This window comes from Canis aureus, chromosome 1 (genome assembly GCF_053574225.1).
Source record: "Canis aureus isolate CA01 chromosome 1, VMU_Caureus_v.1.0, whole genome shotgun sequence".
NCBI classification, from domain to species: Eukaryota; Metazoa; Chordata; class Mammalia; order Carnivora; family Canidae; genus Canis; species Canis aureus.
Genome location: NC_135611.1, coordinates 45,468,416 through 45,482,248, shown reverse-complemented (window position 1 = coordinate 45,482,248; position 13,833 = coordinate 45,468,416). Strand labels below are relative to the sequence as shown.

Below are 13,833 nucleotides of genomic sequence, written 5' to 3'. Positions count from 1 at the left end.
CATGCCCAACCTGCCGGCTCTGGGAAGGCACCAGGTCAGGGCACTCTCAGAGATGACAGAGACACCGAGTGCCACATCTTCAGAGTCAGCTCAGAGACAGCAAAGTGGAATGCAAACCGTATTTCTGCAGGGCCTGCTGAACCCACCTCAAGTTCCCAGAACAACCCAGAAACTCTTTCAACCCCTTTGCCCAAAGAGAAACTGTTTATTCCTTTCAAAATCCAAACTGTTACAATAGTGCAAGCTAATTGCTAACAATACTGGGTGGAAAAAAAAAAAAAAAAGAGCCCCCACACAGGAGAGGTTGACAGGGGCACACAAAGAGCTGTGACAGTAATAGGCACCCTTGAAGAGCAAGAAGGCAATCAATTATGAGCCATTTGCAGAAATTGCGGAGCTGTCAAAAGCCCCACTTACAGCTGTGCTTCATCAAGCCAGGCTGCATTTGATTTTCAAGGGAAATTATTCCTTATTTCAAAGTCTAGAATATTATTAGTAAAATATCCCAAACAACTCAGGTTCAACCAGGGTCTAATCTGAAAAGAAGTTAATGACCCCTAAGGAGGCTACAGGGGCCAGAGTGGGAAGCCCAGTAGCCAGAGTCTGGTCTTCTCTCCAGAGAAGTGACCACCTCCTGTGGGCACCGTGGGGGCAGTGCCAGGGCAAGCCCGAAAGATCCATGCCTAACAGTGGGACACACACCATCAAACCACACTGGAAAACAGAAAAAGACTGCTTTTAGGTATAACCTGATGTTTCCAAGGGGCTGAAAATAATAATACAGAACAACTGTCTTTTAATTCTTTTTTTTTTTTTTTTAAGAGCAAAAGAATGAGCAAGCATGGTGCAGAGGGGCAGAGGAGGGGGAGAGAGAATCTCAAGCAGGCTCTACTCCCAGTGCAGAGCCCAAAGTGGGGCTCCATCTCACAACCCTGAGATCACAACCTGAGCTGAAATCAAAAGTCAGATGCTTAACCGACTGAGCCACCCAGGCACCCCCATCTTTTAATTCTTATATTCAGAGCTTTCTTTTCACTAACATACATCCCAATTATTACGTCTGATAGTCACCGATTCTTCTTTCTCAAGGAGCAAAGAACGTGTGAACTAAGTAACTGCCAGGCACTTCACGGAGATTAAGAAATGTCCTGAAGTCTATTATTATGGACGGATGATATTCAGGTTTGAAAAAGATCAGATGACGACTACTCTGGACTTGAGAGGGATTGACAGCACTGCTCACCACGATGATATTCTCTTTCAATATTTTTGTCTTCTGTGTTCTTTGGTATTTTTTTTTTTTAAGATTTATTTGAGAGAAAGCCAGCACATGTGAGTGCAGAGAGGGGCAGAGGGAGGGAGAGAGAATGTCAAGCAGACCCCAAGCCCAGCAGGGAGCCCGATTCAGGGCTCACTCTCACCACCCTGAGATCACAACATGAGACGAAATCAAGAGTCGAGCACAGCCAACTACACCACCCAGTCACCCCTCTTTGGTATTTATTTATTTGTTTTCTCCTCTAACCATTTTTAGCAATGAAAACTCAGCTCAGCCAGCTCCAATTTCAAGCTCAACTACAGCTTTTCTTCCTCTCCTCAAAGTCTAACTGATATTCCAATGTGCATTTGCTAAATGCTTTGTTTCATCATGTCAGACACTGTTAAATGACAATTGGGAATAGCCTTAACATGGTAACTTTTGTGTATTTATTTTATTGAATGTTAAAATCTGGAAAAATAATTTAATTTCCTTCTTAAGAACTTTAATGTGGAACTCAAATAAGAGACAGCAGAGAGGAAATCATTATCCCTCATGGCATTAAGTGATTTTCCCCAAGCTGCTACAGTGCCCTTCGGGCACACTTACCTTAAATAGACAGCCTAGCTTCTAGAGTGTCTCAGAAATATTTACTTTTTTTACAAAAATTTAAGAAATAGCAATCAAAACACATCTTGTTGATGCTCTAGGACACATTTCTTAAAAAAATAATAATCACCATTAGCTGTGATGTCGGGCTCCCAAAGTACTAATCCACCAGAGATCAAACAAAGGCATAAGACTAAAAATGTGGACAATTTTGGTTTTAGTAAAAGACACTCTATCCTGGGGGCACAGCTAGACCAGTGCAGGCAGCTGAGCATTTCATATGAGGAATCAGAAGGAAGAGAAGAAAGATTTTGGAGGAGGTGGATCAGGAATGGGTGAGAAAATTGCTGTGTGGTGGTGGGGGGTGGCACAGAACCCATTCTGCGGTAGGCAGGCTCCAACCTGATCCCCTTCTCACAGTGACTATCACCAACGGGTGTGCCACATGGCCGCTCCCCAAAGGGACTAGCCCTGGTAGCAGGAGTCTAACCCAACAGACTGTAAGTTGTCTTCAAACACCTGTCATAGCTTCTATATCTCCATTCTTATATTTGAGACAAAAGCAAGGAATTGAAAACAGAGTTATAATGTCAAAACCAACTAAAGCTGTACTGTGTATTACAACAGATCACGTCAATCAGACCATTTCTGAAAGGATGTTCAATGAACAATTAAAAATGTAGGAAAGGCGTGGACTGTAACAAGTGGGGGCGGGGCTTCGGAGAAATCAGAACCCTCACACATCATTGATGGGACTGTACAATGGTGCAGCTCTGTGGAAAACAGGTGGGCTGCTCCTCAAAAAGCTAAACACAGAATGGCCACGTGACCTAGCAATCCCACCCCTGGATGCACATCCAACAGAACTGAAAACAAGGATGCGAACAGCTATTTGTATACCAATCTTCACCGCAGCATCACCCACGACAGGCAAATGGTGGAAACAAGCCAAAAGTCTCTCAACAGATGAACAAGTAGACAAAACGCAGCACAGACAGTGCAATGTTACTCAGCCTTCAAAAGAAGCGAAGTTCTGACACACGCTACGCCATGATGAACTCTGGAAGCATTACGCCAAGTGAAATAAGCCAGAAACAAAAGGACACACATGAGGGACCGAGAACAGGCAAATGACACAGGAAGTAAAACAGAAGTAAGTGGCAGTTGTGAGGTGGGGGAGGGTGGGGGGGGAGTCATGGTCTAATGGGGACAACAGTTTCTGTTTGGCTTGATGACCAGGTCCTGAAATGGGTAGCGGTGATGGTTGCACAGGATCGTGAATGTACTTAACGCCACTGCAGTGTGCACTTAAAAATGGTGAAAATACCAAACTTAATGTTTTATATATCTTACAACAGAATGATAACATTCCAAAAATAATTTATCTATGGGCAAAAAAAGACAAAAAAAAAGCAGGAAAGAAATGGACTCATTAAACCTACCTTTCAGAACACCTGAGCTTACCTTGTCAAAACTGTCCTAACAATTCCTTCAAATAAATAAGGAAACTATTTCCATTAAGGAAAAAAAACAGTTTGTTTCAGCAGGTTGACCGAGGGATCCAATAACGCCAGCTTCTCTCCCCACTTCAGGTGAAGGAGGGGACTCGCACTTGTCAGCCGGGTCCTAATTGTGGGTCTGGGACAGTACCTTACCCCGAGCATCTGCCCTGTGTCCTCCCCATCAGGAGCACCTTACCCCGAGCGTCTGTGCTGTGTCCTCCTCACGGGGAACTCGGGCCAGTGCGCCATCAGTCTGACTCCTTTTCAGGCCACTTGTGACATCAGGGACATTGCTGAAATCTGCATAAAAAGTGACAAACACACACATAAAAGTGAGTTTGGTGCTTGGCAGAGAACCATCATGACTAGGTTAAGGGTTCAGATTAAGAGCGGTCCTTAGTGACGCTGGAAGGTACAAGGTACTCAGGGAGCTGCTCGGTCTTCTGAAACAGGTCTGAGCTCTCACTACGGAAGAAGCAAGGGCTCCTGTGACTTTCAATCAAAGGAGACCAATAGCCAGTCAAGACATGACTTGGGGGTGCCTGGGTGGCTCAGTCAGTGAAGGGTCTGTCTTCGGTGCAGGTCATGGTCCCAGGGTCCTGGCATCCAGCCCTACATCAGGCTCCCTGCTCAGTGGGGAGTCTGTTTCTCCCTCCTTCCCCCTGCTTGTGAGCATGTGGTGTGTGTGTGTCTCTCTCTGTTAAATAAAGTCTTAAAAAAAAAAATAAGACAGTGACTTAAATGCCTTGTCACTCTGCCTGTTGCTGTGCAAACTCTATTTCACCAAGCTCTGATCTTAAAGAATTTATTCAGACCAAGAATCAAATAACAGTGACCAGCATCAGTACTTCCTTATTTTGGGCAAAATCACCAGGGAAATCTTGGACAACCAGTGATGCAACAGCATGGACTCTTATGACAACCCATAACTTGCTCATTTGAAAGCTTAACTCTTCTTTTTCTGGCATCCACCACAATTTTATCCTAAACTGAAAGTCCCAAAGAACAGTAAATCTTTGTTAACTTCCAGAGTAAGGGTTAAGAAGATCAAAGGTAAGTAGAGCTTCTATTTTTCTTTTCCAGCCTACAACCATACATGCCTGCTAAGCCCAATTCTTTCCAGTGGCTCTCAAATTAACAAATCCAAGAAAGATGGAAAGACTAGCCTCTATCATAATATAATGTGGGTTTTCATCCTAATTCTTGTATTTAGTAGATTGTCCCCTCAACCTGGTCAAATCAAATAGTTTCTGATCCCAGTAGCTACAACAAGAAGTCACTGATCTTGCACCTGTCCAAGTTGATCTAGGCTGACCAGGCATAGACAGATGTTAATAAAGCATAATAGGGGCCAGGACACTAGGTCTCTAGGTCTTTAGAAGCTATGGAAGCCCTAGAAAGTTGGTAAAACCCATGGATAGGAATGCTGGTCCATGATCCATGCCAATACAACCAACCACTACATAGACACTTGATTCTAAGAGGAGACCTAAAGGAGATATCTGAATGATCTACAGAATTCTGGAGCTATAATTCTTCTTCCTTTTGCCTCTTCCAAAACCCTCATCCAGAAAAGGACCAGAGAATCCAAGTCACACTTGTGGTTGGCGTGAGTTAGCTTGGATCACAGACGCATGAGACATCCCTGGGAAAATTTCAGATAGTGGTGACAGGTGGGAAGACTTGGGTTCGCCTCCCCAGGCCCTAAACATCACACCACAGAAGCAGTCCAGTCACCAGGAGGCTGACCGCATGGGAAGCAAGATATGTGCCTGAGCCAAAAGCAATCTACCATCACTCCTCCACTGCTGCCTCCTCAGGCTGCTGTGTGCGCTGTGTTCAAGGGAGACCGACCAACAGGATCCACAAAAGAAAACAGCCCATGTTTTCAGTATGGATGCACCTTTTCATCCATTTGGCATTCACTTTTTTGAGCACTGGCTGCTTTCTAGGTTCAGTGCTAGGGATACAAAGATGAATGAGACCAGTTACTACTCTCAAGGTGAGCTTCTAGCTTTGGAGAAGGTGAAGTGTCACAGATGATGTGAGGAAGTCCATGCAGTGGGACAGTCAGGGAGGAAGTTACTTCTGCAAAAGACCAGAGAAGACTTAATAACAAAGGCAACACTTGAGTGAAGTCTTTAAATCTTGGAAGTATCTATTTGCCTTTAAGGCTGATGATGAACATGGGCAGTGGGGAGAAAGGATTCCAGAAGCAGGAGGCAGCTGAGTGAAGGCAAAGCACAAGAAGATCCCAGCACCTTCTGGAAACGTGTTGAGCGTGGCTGCAGTGGAGGAGGGAGAGAAGGGTGTCCTATAACAGGGGCATCGATAAAGGGCAAGACCTTGGGAGAAAAATGGGTCAGAGAGTCACAGCAATACTGCAGGTGTGAGGTGGAAAGACCCGAATGAACTCAGAATAGAGTAAGAGCAAAGAAATGAACATAGAAATCTGGGCAGGTGGACCCTCCAGGCCTCCTCTTTGCTGCCTGTTTCATAGAAGGTGATATGGAAGGAAGCGTCAAGGCAGAAGACCTGGTCTTATGCCTTAGTGATGGGCCAGATGGGGAACAGAAGAGCAGGACTGGAACTCCTGAGCTTAGCTTTGGCAGTTCTGACTCTGAGACGCATGTACGCTGTCCAATGGGAGATGCTCAGGAGTCAAGCTGTCCAGGAAAGTCCACATGGGGATGTGGATCTGGAGTCATCAGATTCTGGCAGTAAAGCAGCCCCAGGAAGAATGTGCAGAGTGAGACATGAAAAAGACCAAGGAGACAACCTTGGAAACATCAGTGACAGTGTACAGGGGAAGAGGTCCGCAGAGGACACACCTCCCTTTGCTCAGTAATACCAGAGGAACATAGGAAATCAAGAAAGAGCAGTGTCACAGAGGCTGTACAGGTAACAACACCTCACCTTGTTTGAACAGAATCAAATTTGCATTACTACAGCCTTTACCTTGTCAACAGAGTGTCTATTGCCAAAGAGTTGTTTCAAGTACAGGATTTGGGACACAGTCAATGCATTTGTTCATGATGAAGAGTTCTACAGCACCCTAAGTCCTAGGGAAAGAAAGATGATGGAGACCTGAAGTCCCCTGAGGATCTCAGAGATGGCACACGGGCAGAAGGAGCCTGGAGGAGCCAGATGGATGCTAGTGAAAATAACACGGCTGATGTCAAAAGTGGGTGCCAAGTGAATTGAGTCATCTATTCAATATATTCACAAAACTTTAGAACCAAAACACTGAAAACTCCCCAAACTTTTTACCTCCTACAAAGGCAAAATGGTTACCTGGTAACAAAACCCAGGCTACCTGTTCTGGGTCAAAACCCTGCCCACCCCAGGCTTTGTTGTGAATCGGTGAAGCTCCCCTATCGCCTCTACTACCCTTTAACTTTAGAGAGCCTTTGGGTACAACTCAGATCCTCCCAGAGGCACAAGCTTAGACAGGAAGAATCTCAGGAACCAACTCCCACTAAGGCTGGCCCCAAGGATCTGAGAGGCAGGAGCAGTTCTGGATGGTTCCTGAGTTCTGCCAAGATATGAAATCTCAGAGCTGTTCCACCACCCAAATTCCACAGAGGTGGAATGGTATCTGGGCACAAATAGAGTCTCTGCAGCGACTGACTCCTTTTCCAATCCACTAGCAAAGCACCAACGCTGTCCTAGACCGGACAAAGCACAGGGGAAGCCAAGCGTGGGGGGGTCCACAGGTTTGGAGCCCAGCTCCAAGAGCCTCAAGTTTCACTAGGACCTGTATCCCCATAAAAAGTAGTGTGCCCTTAGTATTCTAGAGGAGAAGTGAGAACAAAGTAGGCCCTGGGAGAAGAGAAGAGTGGCTATTTTAAAAAGAAGAATGAGGGGATCCTTGGGTAGCTCAGCAGTTTAGCCCCTGCCTTCGGCCAGGGGTGTGATCCTGGAGTCCCGGGATCGAGTCTCGTGTCGGGCTCCCTGCATGGAGCCTGCCTCTCCCTCTGCCCGTGTCTCTGCCTCTCTCTCTGTGTGTGTCTCTCCTGAATAAATAAATAAAATCTTTTAAAAAAAGAAGAACAAAAAGAAAAGAAAGAGCAAGTGTAGGCCAGGACGATTCGAATGCTTACTCACAGAGCCACTTACACAGGCCGGGCGCTGCCATCCTGTCCTAGTTGCTGAGCCTGCGTGCGGCCCCACTCATGCCCGCGCCCCGAGCCCCAGCTGCTCAAGGGGGCAAACACATCCTTCCCTTCCCCCCGAGAAGCCGGCCTCCCCTTGGGAGAGCTTCCGTGCTCCCTACACATGAGTCCGGGCTCTTTTCCCCCATCGGGTAACCGTCCTGCCGGGTCCGTGCTCCCCAGTCCACAAGCTCAGACTCGCTCCCCAAGTCTTGGGCTAATACAATCGTAAATAGGGAAAAACAACAAAATTATAAATTCAGGGCAAGGTAGTGACTTCTGTCTGGTAAGCCCTCCCCCGCCCCATCTCTCTCATCTCGTTCACCGTGGAAACCACCGAAGTGCGTGAGCTCTAGCCCCGGCCGAGGGCCTCCACTCGGCAGCCCGCCCCACGGAGCCGAGCCGCCCCGCGCCCACGTGCGGGCCCACTCAGCCTGCTCCGGGAGCCCCGCCAGACGGCCGCCGGGCTCTGCGCCCCACTGGGTAACACGTACTGTGCCAGACGCCGCGCCCGAGACCAGGCTTGGCCACTGCCTGCGTGACAAAGCAAACCGACTTCAAGAGTGGCAGCCCATGAGGCAGGCCTTCCTGGGAGGTACCCTGGGAAGGGCTCGGGTGCACGAGGTATCCTGGCAGGTCTCCAGCCTGCTGCTCCTTCTCAGGAACCCTCACTCTGCTCAGCAGGTAGCCACAAAGTCTGGCTCACTGAGCAGGGCCATCTCCTAAGCCTGGTCTTGCTGGCTGCCTCCCCTTCCTCCTCCCCACTCACTCAGGTGGCAAGGGAAGAGGCAAGAAGATCTTCCCAGTCCCCGGCCGGTCACCCAGCTGGCTGCCAGCAGAGCCCAGAGACGCCAGGTGGCAGTGGGCTGTGAGGAGATGGGCAAGGTGCTCTGCCCCAGAGGCCAGGAGGCTCCTCAGAAAGATCCAGAACCTCCTCAGCGAGGTCTGAGAATGCCCCCTGTGCTCTCAGACACAGCCATTATCTAAAGAATTGAGTTAAAGTCTCAGGATGATAACAAACCCTGCAGCCCAAAACAAGAAACTAGAATGTTTTCACCTGTTAGCCTCAATAAGCCCTTTTTGAGAAATTGATGAGGACAGTCATAGCATCAGGGAAAACTCCTTCAGTTTGTGGGTTAAGGATTCATTTGAAGCACACTCAAAAGAGAGGCAGTGAAAATGGAAATTATTTTTTAAGTTTATTTATTTAAGTAATCTCTCCACCCAGCGGGGGCTCACTGACATCAAGAGTCACACACTCTTCCAACTGAGCCAGCCAGAAGCCCCTGGAAATTATTTTTAAACTATGCTCTTCATGCTTCAAAGCATGCACTGTAGTATAGATTCTTGGTATCATCACGTTCAAAGCCCCCCTTTCAATACTATTCTGAAAATTCATATGCAGTTTCACAAAAAGCAATATAATGCTCTAATAATACCACAAGGAGACAAATAAAAGGAAAGTAATTTGCAATTTTTTAAAATGTGGGTTTGAATATGTAAATGCTTGGTTGCAACCACTCTAGAAGCCTGTCCAACATTTGCACTGCAAAGAATCACACTAAATATCCCAGTTTCATCAGAAACCCATGCCAGGGTATCTTGGTGGAGATTTAAATGCATTTGGGGTGCTGCTATCAGTGACCTGATTTTCCAAATGGGCAAAAAACTCTTGACAAAGTTCTGAGCAAAATAAAGAACAAACCTCTGTTGGTTTACTGGTCTGTTGGTTTCCTAGTAGCCTGTAGCTGTGGGGAAAAGAAATAATTTGTGTTCATTTGTAAAATGAAGCCAGGTCTTGGCTCAGATAATTATGCATGTTCTTCATCGACAAGAATGTCCAGTGGAACGGTAATTCTGCAGTGTGAGAAATTAACCTGAACATGCAGGACACGTAGCAACCATGTCCCCGACCACTCAATGCTATATTCCTCCAATTTATTATGAAAACTAAAACAAACCCATTAACTTCCAAAATGTCACTGGTAGGGCAGTGGCCCCTCCGCTGAGAACCACCACCGCCTCTCTCCACAGCCAAGTCTATGACCTCACCTCCGGGAAGGTCAGTCACATCAGAAGAGGTGCAATGCACCATAAGCTTACAGTCGAGAGCAGGTGCAACATGAATATTAGCTCCCTTACTTCCTGAAGAAAAATGAAATATGCTAAAGAAGGCAATTAAAAAGATAGTATTCAGATAAATAATGTAGCACATTTAATTGGGACTCTCATTTTGGCTCAAAAATGTTTTAGTTGATTGATCATTAGCCCAGAGGTCCCCCTCTGAGGTGGAAACTACAGAAAAATGATCATCTATGAAGACGATTGAAAAAAAAAATCTAAAAAATAATTTCAAAGATTTTACAAGTAAATAATAAATGGTTTCATTAAGTTTTCAACTATATAATCCCCAGTGGCATTACAGTTGTACATCTTTGACATTTAATAATTTTATATCTACGTACATTCAGAGAACATACTTTGTGGAATTTATGTTCTTAATCTACTCGATCTATTCAATTTTTGTTTAATTTCTCCAAATTTCTACTATGCAATTCCATAAATGAACAGCTTATAGGGAATCTATAAATTTTAGACCTGAAGAGAATCTTAGAAAGTTTTCCAACTGAATTCCTTCAACTTATAGATCTTTTGTATTTTTTTTAAAAAGTGTGAATGCAATTTTAGGAAAAGATAAAAGATTTTAGTAAGTCAAAGCTGCCAGTGCAAGAGTACAGTACTTTGTGGATACTACATCACAATTTTTTTTTCAGTTCTCCAAGTATCACCCACTGTTATAGAAGAATTCTGCATCAGTGTCCACCATACAGTTTATCATCGTGCCGAGGGCACAACGAACATTGAGTTCATTTGCACAGGAAAGCTTAAAAATCTCTCAACTTTTAAGGTTAAATGTACAGACTTTGTATAGCATTATTTTTAATTAACTCAGATTTCCTTATATTTTACTCATCCATTTACTTAAAATGCAGTGATTTATGACACCTTTCATTAATGACATTTGCTGTACTTGTCCTTGAGGCAAATATTAGTTATCACTAGTCAGTGAAACAGAATGAAAATAAAACCACTTAAATGAAACAGGTGGACTATTCAATAAGAGAAGATAGTAGCTCTGGGTTGATCACATTCAAAGGCCAGTCAAGTCCTACTGTGCCAATAACAAAGACATCACCACTGACACTACATGCTTCTAATAAAGATAAAAACTGATCAGCTCTTCTGAAGGTATCTGGGACTCTACATATCATTATTGTTACTATTCTTGTGTCAAGAAAAATCAAAGCATCTGTCTGAATGTCACTGTTAAGCTTGCAGAGAAGTATATTCTATTACAGCATAAATACTGTGCCAGAAAAATATAAATTTCATAAATCTTCCAAATCCGTTTCACTTGAGGTCACAATCCAATTGGTGATATTCCTGACAATGCAAGATCTCTGGTGCTAAACACAGAGAAGCAAACACTGGTAGTAAATGTGTTTTACCAGCAAGCTACCATGATTTGAGTCAATTATCTTGTGATAACTATTCTTGGCATATGAAAGAATCTTTGGAGGAATAGGAAGATGGCAGGTATTTTTAGGGTAGGAATGGGCTGCAGGCCACCACCAGGTCAATTACAACATACAGGGGGAGAGGCCTCCTGAGAAGTGGGGAGAAAGGAATTAGGTGTACCCACATTCTTGTTTTCCAGCCGGGCTATGGTTGTGACAGAGGTATGCACTTAGCCCAAAGAAACAAGGCAAAGAGCCTGCCATCATACCTTATCAGGGTCCCTGATGAAAAACAGTAAGTGGTAAAAGAGATCTCCAGCCAACATTTCAGATCTAGCAGAAACTGGTATCCACCAGAGCTGAGAAGACTCGCAGATGACATACCCTTCATTACTTTTGGGGACACAGAACAGACACCACTGTATTTCAGACACTTTAGGGCTTTAATAAAGTAGAAGTTAAGTTCAAAACCCCTACCAACTACTTAGATAGAATTCTGTGTAAAGACTGTGAGAGGGGAAAGAAAAAAAAAAAAGACTATGAGAGGAAATCTAAAACAAGAGCACACACAAATTCTATTAGGGGATGTGTTATAGGAGAAAACACCAGAGTAACATTCTTCAGGAACAGCTAACATGGTGGGCGGGGTGGGGGTGGGGGGATCTAAAAGAGGGCAGAAGAGAGTACCACTCAACCAGACAGAAGAATCCATGGCCAATTCATGCTACAACATGGACAATCCTGGAAAGCATTAGGCTAAATGAGAGCAGTCAGGTCCAACAGGCTACATGGTGTATGACTCCATTAATGTGGCCGCAGAAACGGTAGATGAGTGGCTGGCAGGGGTGGGGGCGACAGCTGACGGGAACACTTTCTTCTGGAGGTGAAGATTATATTCTGGAATCAGTGGTGATGGCTGCACAACTCCATGAATATATTAACAAACACTATTTGACACGTTAAAGGTGAATTTTATGGTAGGTGAATTTCTTTAAAAAAAAAAAAGGTAAGAATGTTAGTGTGGACTTTACAGGTGAGAAATTAAGAGTCCAATCCACCATGAGGGGATTACAAAGAACCAAATCACACAAAATATATGGTCACATTACTGCAAAGTTATGGAAAACCAGTGTGAAATATCAAAAAAGGCATAAGAATGATAGGTGAAATTATTACTCAATGATTGATCGTCCCCTGAGCTAAGAAAGTCCCAATCACAAGGCAATCTGCTACCAATTACCATCCCCAGCTTCCAGATAAGAACTCGCATAAGCTAGAGGGCCATTATCAATCCAGTTACATCTAAATTTACTTGGGTTTTGTTTCAAGATTTATTTATTTGAGAGAGAGCACGCATGCATGAAGAAGCGTGGGGGGCAAGGGATACAGGGGAGAGGGGAAGAGAGAATCTCAAGCAGATTCCCTGCCAAGCACAGAGCCTGACACAGGGTTCGATCCCACAACCCTGATATCACTACCTGAGCTGAAACCAAAGTCGGACGCCCAACCAAATGAGCCACCCAGTCACCTCACATATGAATTTGTTTTAGTGCAGAGGCATGTTATCACTGGATTGCACTCTACGGATATTAAGAGACAAACATTTAAAAGGGAAAAAGTAGCTAAAATCCAGACATTTTCCCTACCTGGAGGGAGAAACAAGAAGTTACAGTTCTCTCTCTCTCTACCATTGACCATGACCTTGTCCAAGTTACCAGCAATTTAATGTCTCTCTGTGCCTTGATTTACCCAGCTGTGAAAGTAAAATGATAATAATACATCACTGTTCCTTTGTGGTGATATAAGGGGTAATTAATGCCTTTAAGGTTCTTTGTGATCTTTAGATTTGACTCAGCCTATCATTATGAAGCTTTAACAAACACCTTCTCTGCAGCAGTCAAGACCTGATGCTATTTAAAGAAGTAATGAGATTTGTTGCAAAACCAAAATGGAATGCTTAATCCATTACTTGGCTTTTTTCACTTTGCAAACTTCTCTTAGAAATGCACATTTTCATTGTCATTTCCATTGGTGCTTTAAGCCTATTAAATAAAACTGAATTTCAGAGGAAAAATAATGCTAACCTGTTTTGTCGGATCCTTCAAGAGTAACCCACCCAAGGTCAAGTATAAGGCTGGAGCTAGAATCCAGATCCCTTTATTACAGATCCAGTCTTACAGAAATGTTATACTCCCAAATTAAACTAAAAACATACCTCACTATCAGCACTGACCTACAGTGGTAAATACAGACTGTTCTTTTTAGTTGTGGTTTTGGTTTATCTGTCAAAAGAATCCCATGTCATGGGCACCAGCCGGCCCATGGAAGTTACAGAGCAGCACCGCCTGGGGTGTGGGCTGTTCTGGGACAAGCAGTCGCTTGCTGGAGCTGGCATGTGGTTTGGCTAGTACCATCAGGAGCCATCCCAGAGCCCCCCACATGCGTGCAGGTGAGCAGAGTCTTCAGCTCTGAGCAAAATCTCAGCATTTTCTTCAACAGCAAAACATCCCCTGTAGTCAGATTTATAAAAAAGAAAATTGGGAAGCTCCTTGGTGCGCTCCAGGATTCTTTTTATCCCCCAGAACCCAATCTCAGGAACACCATCTTTACTTCACATTTAGACTCCTATGAGCCTTTTTTTCACTTAATAGATATTTGAGGGAAACACCTGCTATTCCCAAGAACTGCATTAGCTGTCCTGTCTTAAGAATTTTGGGGGGATCCCTGGGTGGCACAGCGGTTTGGCGCCTGCCTTTGGCTCAGGGCGCGATCCTGGAGACCCGGGATCGAGT

The 13,833-nt window shown here is 44.6% G+C and overlaps 1 protein-coding gene across 6 annotated transcripts in view; it reads right to left on the bottom strand.

The window, feature by feature from the left end:
- The window catches only part of TIAM2 (TIAM Rac1 associated GEF 2), a 131,394-nt gene that overhangs the window by 34,623 nt on the left and 82,938 nt on the right, over positions 1-13,833 (bottom strand). For all 6 annotated transcript variants that reach the window (XM_077897839.1, XM_077897846.1, XM_077897853.1 and 3 more), the window contains one exon: positions 3,566-3,669. In XM_077897839.1, coding sequence (XP_077753965.1) covers positions 3,566-3,669 — 104 coding nt within the window. The remainder of the gene's footprint in view (positions 1-3,565; positions 3,670-13,833) is intronic.